This window comes from Antechinus flavipes, chromosome 3 (genome assembly GCF_016432865.1).
Source record: "Antechinus flavipes isolate AdamAnt ecotype Samford, QLD, Australia chromosome 3, AdamAnt_v2, whole genome shotgun sequence".
In the NCBI taxonomy this organism is placed as follows: Eukaryota; Metazoa; Chordata; class Mammalia; order Dasyuromorphia; family Dasyuridae; genus Antechinus; species Antechinus flavipes.
This window is the reverse complement of record NC_067400.1, coordinates 620,587,678-620,603,203: the sequence shown is the minus strand read 5'-3', so window position 1 is coordinate 620,603,203 and position 15,526 is coordinate 620,587,678. Positions and strand designations below refer to the sequence as shown.

Genomic DNA, 15,526 nt, shown 5'->3' with positions numbered 1-15,526 from the left:
GTCTAAAATTTTCATTAGTAATTGGTTAGTTTTTTTTTTTAATTGAAGCTTTTTATTTACAAAATATATGCATAGATTAATTTTCAATATTCATCCTTGGAAAACGTTGGGTTCCAAATTTTTCCCTCCCTTTCCCCCACTCCCTGCCCCAGACAGCAAGTAATCATATATATGTTAAACATGTGCCATTCTTCTATTTATATTTCTACAATTATCATGCTACACAAGAAAAATCAGATCAAAAAGGAAAAAAACGAGAAAGAAAACAAAATGCAAGCAAAGAACCACAATAAAATGAAAATACTATTTTGTGATCCATACCCAGTTCTCACTCCCAGTGTAGATGGCTCTCCTCATCACAAGACCATTGGAACTGGCTTGAATCATCAGGTCCATCAAAACTGATCATCACATAATCTTGTCATTGCTGTGCAAAATGATCTCCTGGTTTTGCTCACTTCACTTAGCTTCAGTTCATGGAAGTCTCTCCAGGCATCTCAGTAATTGGCTAGTTTGAAAGAAAGATTGGAGTAGAGATAAGAATAATGTGATTTTAAAGAGTAGAACGTCAGAAAAGGCAAAAAGAGGAATCATGATCTATGAATAAGGTGCAAGAGCAAATAACTGACACAGAAATTATGTGGGGGAGGAGAGCTTCTGGAATTCTACTGACATCAGAAATGGAATAAAGAGGGAACTATATATATATATATATGTTTATGTATATATATATATATGTTTATGTATATATATGTATGTTTATGTATATAGTATGGCATACCTATATGTGTATATAAATATATACATATATGTATAAAGCATATATTTGTATAAATGTTTTCTAAATTTATAAATAAATAAGAGAGGCAGAGAATAGGGAAACCACACTATCTAGCAGTGAAATTAATCAATATTGTTTTAGATGATTTAAAATAACTTGGTAGTATAAAGTTTTAATATTGCTGTAGAATAGGAAAAAATGTTAGTGGTTTTAGAAAAATAGAAAGACCTGGACTTATGAAAGATGATATTATCCACTTTCAGAGAAACAAGAGGACAAATAAGCATTATATAGTCTTACATAGATATATAGATATAAATGTGTATGTGCATAATTATAGATTTCTATGTATGCATATATGTATATATGTATACACACACACATATATATATATGTATATTTATACACACATATCCATACTTACTTTTAGCCTTCTTGGGTAAAGTGGGGAGAAAAATAGGGGAAATAAGGAATACAGTAAAAAGTGCACAACAAAGAATAAATGAAAACCTACAAGGAAGCAAAGAAAAGGTGGAAAGCTCCGAATTCAATGTGTAGTATTTATTATATAAGCTTTCTTGAAACAAATTTGCTGTTTCATGTTCTGCTGTGCATATGGCAATTTTTTTTCTTTTTTCTTTTGTATTTAAGTTTTAAATAAAATTTTTTTAAAAGTGAGAGATAAGATCACAGAAGATCAAATGGACAATTTTGAAAATTTGAAATACGAATAGGTATATTTCAAAGGAAAAACACTTAGCTATCAACAACTATATGAAAAAAATTTACAAATCACTAATCCTTAGAGAAATATAAATTAAAGCAACTTTGAGTTTCTACCTTAAATCGATCAGATTGGCAAAGATAATAAAAGAGAAAAATGATAATTATTAGAATGCTAGTATGGAAAATAGGTATACCAATGCATCATTGGTGGAGTTGTAAACTGATCCAGCTATTTTAAAGAGCAATTTAGAGCTATGTTCAAAAAGCATTAAATGGTCCATACCTTTTAACCTAATAAAATCACTACTAGTCTTTTGTTCCAAAGAGATCAAAATAACATTTGAATAGTCCTTTTGAATAAATTATTAACACTTGACATTAACAGAAGTCTGAGACAATTAGTAAAAAAAGATTAAGGACTAGATTTAACCCTAACTCCTCTCAAAATAAGTCTACAATGAGATTCAAATTTATTGAAATAAAAAATGAATGTTTGAAAGGCCATAACACAATGAGTTAATGTTACAGCTCAAAGAAAAATAAGTCAAAAACTCCAAATAAAGAAGAGAATTCTTCCCGTTCGAGAGATTACAGGTAAATAAGAAATTCCAGAATGGTTTAAAAGTTCAAACTTGAAAAGAAATATTAGGTGACACAATGGATACTGGAGTACTGAGAACAAATCAAGCCTCAGACATTTGCCAGCGGTATGATCCTGGACAAGTCATTTAAACTATATTGTCTCTTAAAAAAATGAAAATGAAAAAAGAAAATATGAGAATGGTAATTAGATCAGAAAGCAGACATTTCAATTTTAAAAATCTAAAACAAATTTAGAACATCTATTAGAGAATCTTATCCAAGTATCAGAGATTCTTAATGAATTAATGATATATAATAAAAATACAAAAGTAGAATAAATTTTGCAAAAGCAAATAAAAAGACAATCACTTTTATTAGCCACTACTCTATTTCTCTTCATCTCAGATTTTTTATCTGTAAAGTTTTGTTTGGTTTGTTTGTTTTATGACAGGATTAAATGAGATAATCAAAGTAAAAACATTTTGAAAATTGTAAAATGCCACCAAAATGCCAACTGTTATTATCATCGGAGTCCTAAAGTGGACAAACAAGATGAAAATCTTTCTTTCTTTTCAGAGTACAGTTCTGTCTGTCACCTAGCAAACTCCTCAATTTCAGTGAGGATAAGACCTATCTATCTTCATCTCTAAAATGGCAACAATATTTGTTCTATATACTAAAAGAACAGATGAATAGCTGCCATTGTTCTAGGGTTCATAACAATAATAATCATGACAACATGAAATGTTTATAGCACTCTATAATTTGAAAAGTGTTTTGTCTCTTATTTTATTAGACTCTCATATAGTCCAATGCAATATATGTCATACATAATCTTATTCCTGTCTTACAAATGAGGAATACAAGTATAAGAGAGATTGACAGCTAACAAGATTGCCCTAAAATGTTCTGAGAAAGGTGCCAGAAATAGTTCTAAGTGAGGTTGAAAGGGGAAGATACTCCCTAAGGTAGAGGAAGAATGGAGGAAAGTAGAAAATCCTTCCTGGAGAAAGTGACATTCATGTTGGGCACTGAACAATAGGTAGAGAATCAAAACATGAATATTATGTTAATGAGAGATAAAATTCTAAGAATGTTTTAAATAAAATGAGAACTGTGGACCAGAAAGTCATTAGAAACTCTTCCCAGCTGACATTCTGTGTTCTGAGGACCATTCCAACTCTGTAATTAAATATTCTGATTGAATTCCTCATAGCAAGGGCCTGTTTACCTATGGTATGACTTCGCCCTTCCTATTTGTCTGTTCATCCCTTCGCCACTCTGTGTGTGTGTCTGTGTCTTTTTATTTCTGTCTCAGTCTGTGTCTCTGTTATTTTCTGTGCTTCAGTCTCTGTCTCTCTGTGTGTGTCTGTGTCACACACACACACACACACACACACACACCAATTGTTATAAGGTGTTTTTCCCTGTAGTTGAGTCAATTTTCTGAGTGGATTCAATAACTTCGACTTGACAAACTTTCCATTAATAACTCTAAACGAATCAGAAAGTTTACTTCTGATTCCCAAGCTATTTTCAGCATATTTTATTTTAATGAGCACTCTGTCCCTTGGAGGACCTTGAAGTCCCTCAAGGAAGTAAAAAGAAAAGGTAAAGGCTAATTTTTCCTCCTCTAATTATTATCCTCCTTTTGGATCATTCCTGGTGTCAGCTCTCCATTGTTAAGGGGATTCCTCTGTCACTGTGTCAAGAATTAGAAAAGAGCAGCCAGAGAGAAAGAGGGAGATCTTGGCTTTGAGGATGTCAGGAAATCCAACTTTTCAAGCTTCTGTACATTTAGAAGACTGAGTCTCACTTGTTTCTATTTCCTTGACATCACTTCTTATGATACTGGGAAAGATGGGCTAGACATCCTTGGAGAAGACTTTCTGCTCTGGGTGTATGTTCATGGGGGACTTGGTAAAGAACAGATTTATGGATCAGAGGTAAGGGAGAAGGATATGAAAACAGGCCAACTTTCAGAATTTCTTTCTCCTCCATACACCCACTTCCCTCATTCTGAACAACTAGGCAAATCCGAGGAGTAAGGAGTGAAAGACTGGGAAGTGGGAAAGGCTATAAATGGCTAGGGATGCACATGCAATAGGGAAAGTTATGAATTAGACAGGTAGATATGTTGGGGGATTTATCTTCAAAAAACAACAAAATATCACAGGTGAAAGATGTCTTAGAACATAAAATGTTAGGACAAAAATTATCATAGTGTTATTTTAGAATAATAATAATGCCGAATATTATTTATATAGCACCTTGAGATTTACAAAGCACTTTACATCCATCATTTCATTTTATTATCATACACCTCTGGGAGGTGCAAACAGTATACCCATTTTATAAAGAAACTGAGTAATCTATTGAGGGTCATATAGCCAATAAGTGTCTGAATCAATATGCAAAGTGAAGTCTTCCTGGCTCCATGTAAAGGGATCTATTCACTACAGCACATCTGGAACATAGAATGTCAAATCTTTAAAATCTATAACTATGAGACCATGGAGGCAATTTCATAAGCCATCTTTTCCAGATGAGGAAAGTGAATCTTGGGGAGATTCGACATTTGTACAGTGATATACAGTTAGAAATAGATCAGATGCAAGATAGTATGGTAGTGTCAGAATATCAGTCCCGGGAAATACCTAAAAATGTAGTTCCCAGAAGGTTAGCTCTGGGCTATATCTTTGAAAACTACTCACTTCGATCCTCCCTTCAAAGAAACTAGAGAAATAAAGTGATTTGACTTCAAACGTACAAGACAGTGGTCAAATTAAGACTTCAAGTTTGCTCACATTGACTGTTTCATTTGTACTTTGTACTAACCCTATTATGGCAATTTTATAGGTGAGAAAAATTGAAACTCAAAGAGGCTATAATTTTCTTAACTAACTAGTAAAAATGCAAGACAAGACTAGAACACAAATCTTCCTAATATCAAGTTTAACCTTCTAATACCTGAGATACATTTACTATCAAAGAAAGTCAGACTGGGGTTACAGATCTAAAGTCTGACTACTTTTTTTCTACTCCCCCCCAGAAAACCATAATTACCAGGTCTGTGAAACAGTCTAAGGAAGAAAAGTCAAATTCAGAAATTTTGAATTCATGACAATCAATCAATTCATTTGGTCCAATCTGATTTAAATGTATGGGATCCTCCCAACATGGAATTAGTTGTCTGATTTAATTAAATTAAGTTAGCTGGTTCACAATGATCCCATAGAATTGTTTGATTTATTGTTGCACCTGATAAGAAGGTCTAGAAGTAACTTTAGCGCATCCAGAAAAATGAGCAGGAGGATGAGGGATCTCTAAGCCAAATACTATTAGGATTGGCTGGTAGAATGAAATACTCTGATCATGGAGAAGGCCAAGGGACACATAATCACAGATAGTGGTCTATTTTTCTGAAGGGCTGTCAGGTGGAAGAAGAATTGGGGCAGTTCTGCACAACTTTAATGAGGAGAATTCAGAACTGGCACAGTGGGTTTGGAAAATGAAGACCCAGGTCATGTCCTACTTTTGATATTTATTATCTCCATGACTTTGGGCAAGTTAATTGAAGTCTCTTCCTTTCAGTTTCTAAATCTGTAAGATGAGAAGACGACATAAGAAGATATCTATGTTTCCTTCCAACAATCTAATCATCTAGTCAAATACTTTCATTTCCAGATGGGGAAACTGAGTCTCAGGGAGATTAGAACCTTGATCCTTAAATTTCTAATTTATAGGGAAGCAGATACTGGTTCAGTAGAAAAACTCTCAAATAAGCAGAACTGGCGAAAAGTCTTCCTCATAAGGAAGAAAGCTTCCTATACTGTGAGATTTCCAAAGTACTGGGTCCCTTGTGCAAGGAGTAAGTATAAGCATGACCACCCTTCAGTGGATAAACTGATGAAAGATAGGACCTCTAAAATGCTTTCCAATTAGGTGAGATAATATAAACTTTCAAGTTTTCAAGGGAAAAGTTCCACTTCTATGATTCTGCAAATTATAGTTAGGGTCATGATATACTAGAAAAGGTCCTGGATTTCTTGTCAACGGACTTCAATTTGAATCTTGGATCTGACACTTATTTGTGTGACCTTGTGTAACCTAAACTATGGGCCTCAGTTTCCTCATTCAAATCCTCTGAACAAAGAACACTGGCTACATGAGTTACAAGATCCCTCCAAGTTCTAAATCTCTAGTGCTCGAGACATCATAGTGCCTGGGACGTCTTTCTCCTCCTTTTTCATCTATGAAGTTCCTATCCAGCTGGAAATATCTCCTCCTCTAGTTGTATGATGCATCCAAATTCCCCTTAACATGAGGGACTATGAATCAGGTTCAAAAATCAAAAATGAACTTCTCAGTGCCTATACTTTTAAAAATATTTTTAATTTATGGAATAAAACCAGCATTTCCATAACATAACACAATGAAAAAAGATGATCACACATGAAACTACAAATTTACCCTGCACAACTTAGATCACTTTCAAATATACAAAAAAACTATCATGAAATTTTGTTCTTCTCTCATCTCCCCTAACCCCTATAGCCCTAGAATATGGCTACCATTAGACACAGCAATACTTAAAGAATCCATCCTCAGCTTGATAGAAGCTACACTTGCCACCTTCTCATGGCAGAGAGCTCCCTCTCCTGTGGGGGATCCTGCTCCCCAGCTCTACTTATTTGAGAATTTTTCTATTGAGCCAGCAAATCATAACTTCCCTGCAAGTTTCCTGTAATTAGAGAATCAAAGGGTCATAGCTCTAAAGAGCTGAAAAGAAGCTTACATGGGGGCCCAAAGACTTGTTGTTGCATGGCTAGTATTTGAGGCTGGTTTTGAACTCAGGGCTCTTGACTCTAGGTTTGTAGCACTCAATACATTGTGGCCTCGAGACATGAGGCTGTGCCCAGAGAGTGGCAGGGACTTTCCCACAAAGCTCATCCAAGGGAAAAGCTTCTTTTCAAATGAATCCCTTTCAGGGTTTAATGGAACAACCTCCCTCTCTGATTAACATCCTTGCTCTGACTGATGGAGACCCATTTCACTGACTGCTAGATAGAAATGCCAGAAACAGAATGAGCCTTTGATCATCATGAATGAGACTCATCCAACAGGGTACTGCTGATTAATGATCAAATTGATTCTTTTGCATCAATGTTCCTTCAGTTCTCCTGGGTTTTCCTTTGAGCTAATACAGTCACAAACTCTCTACATTTTTTGAAGCATCAGTGATGACATCATAGGATATCAAGGGAGAGAGAGAAGCTGGTCATGTGATGGTCGGGGGGAACTTGTAACAACAAATACGGCTCCAGCTTCTCATCTAGGGAGAATATGATTCAGTTATAAAAATGCCTATTTCTATACATTGTAAGGGTTGTAATTCACTTTCTTTTCTTCACAGAAATAAAACCTGTCAGGTAATGCAATTCTATCTTCAATAATATTGGTGAATGAGGATGATACCTTAATGATTTTCAATGTGCTTTTTTATTTTTAAATGTTTATTTATTTATTTTATTGGGGGAGGAGGGGTAATTGAGGCAATTGGGGTTAAGTCACTTGCTGGGGGTCACACAGCTAGAAAGTATTAATTATCTGAGGCCAGATTTAAATTCAGGTCCTCCTGAATTCCATGGCAGGACTCCATCCACTGTGCCATTTAGCTGCCCCTGCTTTACATATTTTTATTTGATCCTTACAATAATTCTGAGAAGTTGTTATTATTATTCTCATTTTTAAAATTAGTACACTGAGGTAGACAGGTGTTAGATGACTCTATCAAGGGTCTTAGACTATACTTGAATTCAGGTCTTCCTGGATTTAGCATTCAGACAAATGAGGAAATTGAGGCTCTGAAAGAGTAGGTGAGTTGAATATTATACATTAGCAATGAGTTAAGTCTAGAACTTCAATCCTGCTCCAAGCCTAATATTCTCTCCATTTGACCAGGAGTACCCCAGTGACTTGGGACAATGTATCCTACTTAAGGGACAGTTGGAAGTTTCTATCTTCTAAATTGTAATTGTTGTCAAAGTGGATGAAGATTTCTATCTACATGCAGGTGAGAAAGTAGAAAAAGGTGAAAAGGAGATAGCAGCTTTGATAAGTAGGATGCACATTTTAAATACTACACTTCTACCATGACCACACTGGCAAAATTTCCTCTTCAGTTTTCTCATCTGTACCACATGATGATAACATTTGTGCTCCTCCCTTTGAAGGCTGTGGTATGGCTCACATAGAATTATCTGTCATAGAATATTAGAGCTAAAGGTACTGATGGAGACCCATTTCACTGGTACCTTTATTATTAGTTTAATAAAACTCCAGCCCAGAGAGTTAGGATACCTTTCCCAAAGCCACAACAAATTAGTGATGGAACTGCACTTAGGAACTGAGACTCCTGACTTTTCCCAGAAACTGGAGAAGGAAATGGCAAGCCACTGCTATCTATGCCAATGGGATCATGAGTAGTGTCTGACTGAAACAACTTAACAACAATCTGAACTATAGTCAGTATTCATTGCTGTACCATTGTGACGCCCTTAATTCTATGAAAAGCTCATAATTGTGAAGGCTAGCATAGATGTTTTCTTTGTAATACAAAATTTTTCAGATCCTACCAAGGTAGAACATTCACAATTAAAAACTCAGCAATGGAGTGGATATCCATCATTAGAAAACCATATTTGTTAAGTATTTTGTCCCTTTTCCCATGGGCCTTGAGGCATCATGGATGGCCACCACGTGATTGGCCACAAATTTTTCTGTCCTCAGCACTTCAGGAAGACTCTATGGATGTATAAAAATTTTCATGGAAGCCCAGAGACTTAGCAAATATTATACAGTGAATGATCCATATTATCTGATCTGGTCTGAAGATACAAAATGTAGGGGAAGAGCACCTTGTAATAGGGGAAGAGCAACTTGTGATAGGAGAAAAGCACTTTGTGATCCAATGAAGCTTATTCTATTGTTTTTCCATTTAGTGGTTAAAAAAAAAAAGAGGAAACATGATGGATGGAAGAAATAACACAGCTGTGACCTATTTCCTTCTGCTTGGGCTTTCGGAATATCCCAGGGCTCAAGTCATCTTTTTCTGCCTACTGCTGGTGTCCTACCTCGTCACCTTGCTGGGGAATATTCTCATTCTCTTCTTGATCCACTACGATTCCCGGCTCCACACCCCCATGTATTTCTTCCTCAGCAACCTCTCCTTCCTGGACATCTGCTACACTTCTGCTAGTGTCCCTCAGATGATCATTAACTGTTTAGTCAAGATCCCCATCATCTCCCTGGGCCAGTGTTGGACCCAGATGTGTGTGGGTCTCTACCTGGGAGTCGTAGAGTGTCTTCTGCTGGCTGTCATGGCCTATGACCGCTGCGTAGCCATCGGCGACCCTTTACGCTACCCTGTGAGGATGGGTCCCGAGCTCTGTGCCCAGTTGGCGGGAGCATCCTGGGTCTCAGCTTTTCTTCTCACCGTGGTCCCAGTCCTGACTATGCCATTAGAATTCTGTGGCCGGTACATCATCAACCACTTCTCTTGTGAACTCCTGGCCATCCTCAAACTAGCTTGCAATGATCTGCGAACCTATGAATTGTGGATTGTGATGACTAGTTTCCTAACTCTACTGGCACCCTTTGCCTTCATCCTCGCCTCCTACGGGCGTATTCTTGTGGCTGTGCTGAAAATGAATTCAGCTGAGGGCAGAAAGAAGGCTTTTTCTACCTGTAGCTCCCACCTTACTGTGGTAACCATCTTCTATGGTACAGCTATTTTCATGTATATGATGCCCCAGGACAAAGCCAGCAGGGACAGAGACAAGATTATCGCCATGCTCTATGGCGTTGTTACACCCATGCTCAACCCCCTTATCTATAGCCTTCGGAACAAGGACGTGAAAGGGGCCTTACAGAAACTATTAGGAGAGAAGAATGTCCCCTAGTAAGAGATTTTTGGATCCCTTTTCAATAGCCTAAATAAAGATTGTTAAAATATAACTATTGAAAATGAAAGTGATAGTGGTTATCAAGGCAATCGTTGGCTTCAATTATCAGGATTATTTGTTCTATTCCACTTTGTTGATTTGTTTGTTTGGACTGAATCTCTCTATCTCTAGATAGATAGATAAATAGATAGATAGATGTATCACCCAAGCTGGATGTGTAGCAGACAATCAATGGTCCAAACCGATTATTGAAGATTATAGGAGCTTTGATGTGTGCTCTTTGCAACTTGGACTAGTTATCTCCTTCCTAGGCAGTCAGATCAGCCCTTGTCTCTGAGTGACCACCATATTAATACTGGACTCATTGTGGACACCTAAGTCGCTGGATTCCCTAAATTCTGAAGTTAGAAGAATACCTCTGATCATGACACTTTGAAACACAACTTAATGAAAATAGTTCAGAGCCTTTGAAAGTTACAGTCCTTGATTACTTTTCAAGGAGTTATCAAAACAAGCACTATCAACTATCACTTCTCTTAAAATTGGCACTTTAATCCCTCTTGCTTTCCCTAGAGTGTTCTCTGAAACATTAAAAGTCCTCATATTACCTAGGTGCAATCCCTGAGTGTAAGCACATTAGACAATTTGGTCAGCACATCAGACAGTTCTCCCTTCTTAGCTTAGAGCCTGCCCTTAAAAGTATCTGGAAACCCTAGATTTTTGAAACTATAGGCAGTCTTTCAAATATTAGGATATTTCTAGCAGTCCTCTCCATTCCCCATGCAGAGACGTAGAATATCTGAGCTAAAAGAAACAGTACTTTCACCCTTTGCCTAAATATAAACCATTTCTATAGCATTTCTAGCCACCATTCTTTTTTATAAATCTTCACAAATGGAGGAACTTACTTCTTCACAAGACAGTTCATTCCAGTTTGGTAGAGTATTGATGTTTTGGAAGATCTTGTTGCAAAGTGTTAATCTGCATTTCCACAACTTCCACCCAAAGCTCTAGTTTCTTAACTTCTGATCACAAACATAATATGTCTAATTTTTCTTTCTTTATGATAGAGTATCAATTATTTAGATAGTGATGAATATTACCCCCATATTACCTCTTTCCCAGGGCAAATCTTCAAGAGCTTCCACTAATCCTCATATCACATAGAATCTATTTCCCTCACTATTGTGACTTCCCTCTTCAGGATATGTTCCTATTTGTTAGCATCCCTTCTGACCAGGGTAAAGGAGAATAAGACTCTAGCACCATAAGAGGAAGGAGGACCATCTGTTCATGGTCCATTTTGAAATAGATGGTTGACATGTATCCTCTATTCTGATTATTCACAAGATGAGTGCTTCTTACTAAAAGGAGAATAATAAAATTGAATCTCCCTCCCCCCCCCCAAAAAAATGGACTATAATCTTCAAACCTTGTGATCAAACTGATCAAATTTTGGTGTCTGATAGTTATAATGGTTCTTGGACCTATTAAATGAGAAATGAGCACACACACGCACACACACACACACACTACATTTTCAAAATTTAGCTTATCACACCAAAATCATGAAACCATCCCCCAAATTTTCAGAACTCACTAATATTTTCTTCCTCTCAACTCCTATATTTTCTTTTAAGTTCTTAAAGTTTAATTTTTTTCTACTTACATGTAAAAACAAGTTTTAATCTTTGGGCTTTGGGGGTTCTTTACGTTTTGTTTTTTACAGTTTTGAGTTCTAAATTCTCTCCTACCATCCCTCCCTACTCCCTCATTGAGAATGCAAGAAATTGGGTAAAGGTTATACATGATACAAAACTTATTTCCCTATTTGTCCTATTTTGAAAGAAAATACCCACCTACCCCCCAAAAAACCAATAATAATAAAGTTAATAAACCCACAAACAATATGCCTTAATATGCATTCAGATTCCATCGATTCTTTCTCTAGAAGTGGATAGCACTTTTTATAGTAGGTCCTTTAGAATTCTCTTGGATCTTTGTATTGTTGAGAACAGCTAAGTCACTCACAGTTGATGGTATAATATTGCAATTACTGTGTTCAATATTCTCCAGGTTCTGCTCATTTAACTTTTAATCAGTTCATGTAGATCTTTCCAAGTTTTTCTGAAAGCATCCTATTCATCATTTCTTATGCCATAATAGTATTCCATCACAATAATATAAAACAGTCTGTTCAGCCATTTCTCAATTGATGGAGGCTCTCCTCAATTTCTAGTTCTTTGCCATCATAAAAAGAAATGTTATAAATATTTTGGTACATATAGGTATTTTCCATTTTTTCTCTCTTTAAGATACAAATCTAGTAGTGGTATTACTAGTTCAAAGGGTATGCACAGCTTAATAGTACTTTGTTAATAATTCCAAATTACTCTCCAAAATGGTTGCTCAGTTCACAACTCCACAAACAGTACCTCCAAATTTTTCCACATCACCTCCAACATTTGTTATTTTCCTTTTCTGTCAAGTTAGCCAATCTGAGAGTATGAGGTGGTACCTCAGAGTAATTTTCATTTGGATTTTTCTAATCAATAATGACTTATTGCATTTTGTGTTATGAGTTATTTTTTCCCAAGTATAGGTCTCTACTTTTCATCACAATAACATTTCATTTTTTATTCAATTTGTCCTATCACTTAAAATCATTTTGGATAATGATTCTGCTGCCCAATGTGTTAGTTCTTTCTCCCAACTCCATATCATCCACATATTAAGTAATTTATCCTAAAAAACCTATCACTTTGCCCTTGTAACCCACCAAGGTTGTTGGATTGTTTGTTTTTAAACATAAATTTCACATTATCTTGATTAAATCAATGAACATATAACATCAATATAAGATCAGGTTTATATGTCCAATGATATTTCAAAGCAGACTTATATACATGTAATTGTGAGTTTCCATTCCCATTCAAATTAATATACTCATAGAAAGCCTAGTCAGCTAGATTGAACAAATCTATCAAAGGTGGGCTTTAGATCTGAATAACTCCTTAACCATTTTGCTAAAGTTCTTTATTACTGCAAAAAACTAGATGACCCAATACATTAAAATAAATCTTTTTATTGCTGAAAGAAAAAGGATATTCTTCCTAATATAACACAACAAACTAGTTTGAAATCTCACATTCCAGTAGCAAGTCAGTAGAGTGATGGTTGAATTCAGTCGTGAAGTCCTCCTGAAAAGAAATTCACTCCCTTCTTCCTACACTATTAAAAAGATTAGGGCACTGTGAATATTGATAGGTTAGAAGAGCTGGATCTCTTATCATAGTGGATAGCAGTGTCCCTGAAATAGCACTGATTGATTGAGAGAATTATCCAGAACAAGTGAGGAAATCCTTTACAAGGACACTGATTCCTGAAGCTGAATAGATAGCAACACCTAAAAGATATTCCATGAAGATTCCAAAAAGAGAGAAAAGGATGGCTAATAACAAAGAGTAATGGGTATGTCTTTTGTCTAGATATCCCTCTAAGTTTGAACCAACATAGGTTTATAAGAATAGGTAAGCAAGAGGAGAATGAACCTCATGTTGTAGGGACATTTCTATTAACAACTGCTCATGCAATAGCTATTTCTAAAATATTGTCCTTTCGAAAAGTCACATTATTCTGGCTGATAATTAATAGAAAAGAACTGATGGGGGATCATGAGCAATAATATTAGAATATCTATTTCTAAAATATTGTCCTTTCTAAAAGTCACATTACTCTGGCTGATAATTAATAGAAAAGACACTGATGGGGGATCATGAGCAAAAATATTAGAAAATAATACTGTCTTGCATATTAGAAAATAACACTATCTTGCATAGAATCCTACAGGAAGTAAGCAGCAATGTGCTGTCCTTTTGGATCCCAACTTCTATGTACAAGATCAAATTGAGAAAGTGGTCTCAAGAGGGGGAACTATATACATCATGGTGGGGGGAAACTGGGCAAGTACTTGAAATTCTGTCAAATGAAATTTCAGTTGAATGACCTAATTCATAAAAACTTGGGTCCAGCATTATGTCATGAAAAATAAATCTTTCCTCTCAATCACATGGCCCTATACTACTTTCAGGCAATGTGATTGTCTCTCTCTTCCTGCTGGTTGATTCCAAGCTCACCACTAGAATCCACTCCATCTTCCTGCCACCATCTACCTCCCAGTATTCTTCTGAATAGATGTTGCCTTCAACATTGAAAGTGCCAAGAAAATTAAAGGAAAATTGTCTTGCCCTGCAGGAGCTCCTCCATATTTCCAGCTTCATGATTTCCCAGCATCTTTATCTAATCTAACTCAGGAAATTTTCTGAAAATAATAACTTCATATTTCCCAAATTAAATTAAATAGAGACTTGAGAGTTTGGGGCACAGCGCCTGGCCCATAATGGGTTCTTCACAAATGTTTATTGGATTACTGAATTGGATATGAAAGTAGGGCATTGTGATGGTGGGGTCCAGATTTAATCAAATATTATCAGTTAGAATTCATTCTCATGATCAAGTTCTACCAGCAAAATGAGACATTCTCACACCCTCATTATTCCCTCTTCTCCAGACACTTCTGCCTTAATTTCACTGAGTTCTTTAGCCTTCTTCTTGATATTCCTGACTGACTTTTATTCTGCCTGCTAATTTCCTATTCTCTGAAAATTTATTGCCATCTATTTGTCTTCCTCAACCCACTTCCTATTTTCTACAATCTAGTTCAAATCCTTTCAAACTTTTATTATAGGACAGATAAAGATATAAAATATGGAAATGCAGAATTGTATTCATTAAAGAGAAGCACAGTCACAAATAACAAACACATCAAAGCCTTTTCAGCTTAGTTTACCCTTTTGTACTTCTCTCCATATGCCTATTTCTGTTCCCCTGCCTAATTCTAGCTCAGCTAATTTTCCTTCCCTGTATACTTTCAGTACCATTTCAACAAATTCCTGTTTTCTTCCCCCCTGCCCACTTTACACCTCTATCTCTTACTTTAGTGATCACTATATTATTATTACCTGATACCCCTCTTTTCATTGCCTCAGACTTTCCTTTAAATCTTCCCCTAACTCATTCCCCTTGATCTAAGGAGTCTGTATTATGCAAAGATTCTTGTTCTTTTTCCATAAAAATGGCATAGTCTGAAATTTCTTCTTTCCACTTTCCACTGACAGATAACTTCTATCTTCTCTCATCTTAAGGATTCCTACTATTGAATCCAAGGATAGTTGCTGCCTGAGTTCCCATTCTTTCATGGAGGAAAAAATGTCTCTCCTTCTTCCTAAGTCTTCCCTCTACCATCACTGCTCAAGGATATCTGCCAGATAATTTTTGGTCCATACTACTTAAAACAAGTTTTCCTACCATAACTAAGTTGACTACAACCCCTTCTTCATTTTTAATTAATTTCTCCACTTATGTGGCTTCCTGCTCTGAACCAAAGAGTATGTGACTGTATCAAAAAACA

General features: G+C 36.0%; 1 protein-coding gene across 1 annotated transcript; it reads left to right on the top strand.

Annotated features, from left to right (window-relative positions):
- Positions 1–9,082: 9,082 nt before the first annotated feature.
- Positions 9,083–10,053, top strand: LOC127558209 (olfactory receptor 13H1-like). Its single transcript, XM_051991435.1, has one exon. It carries the CDS (start codon positions 9,118–9,120, stop codon positions 10,051–10,053), a length of 936 nt encoding a protein of 311 aa, XP_051847395.1. The 5' UTR covers positions 9,083–9,117.
- The last annotated feature ends 5,473 nt before the right edge of the window (positions 10,054–15,526 follow it).

Coding starts and splice junctions, on each gene's coding strand:
- LOC127558209 (XM_051991435.1), top strand. CDS start 9,118: ATGATGGATGGAAGAAATAACACAGCTGTGACCTATTTCCTTCTGCTT.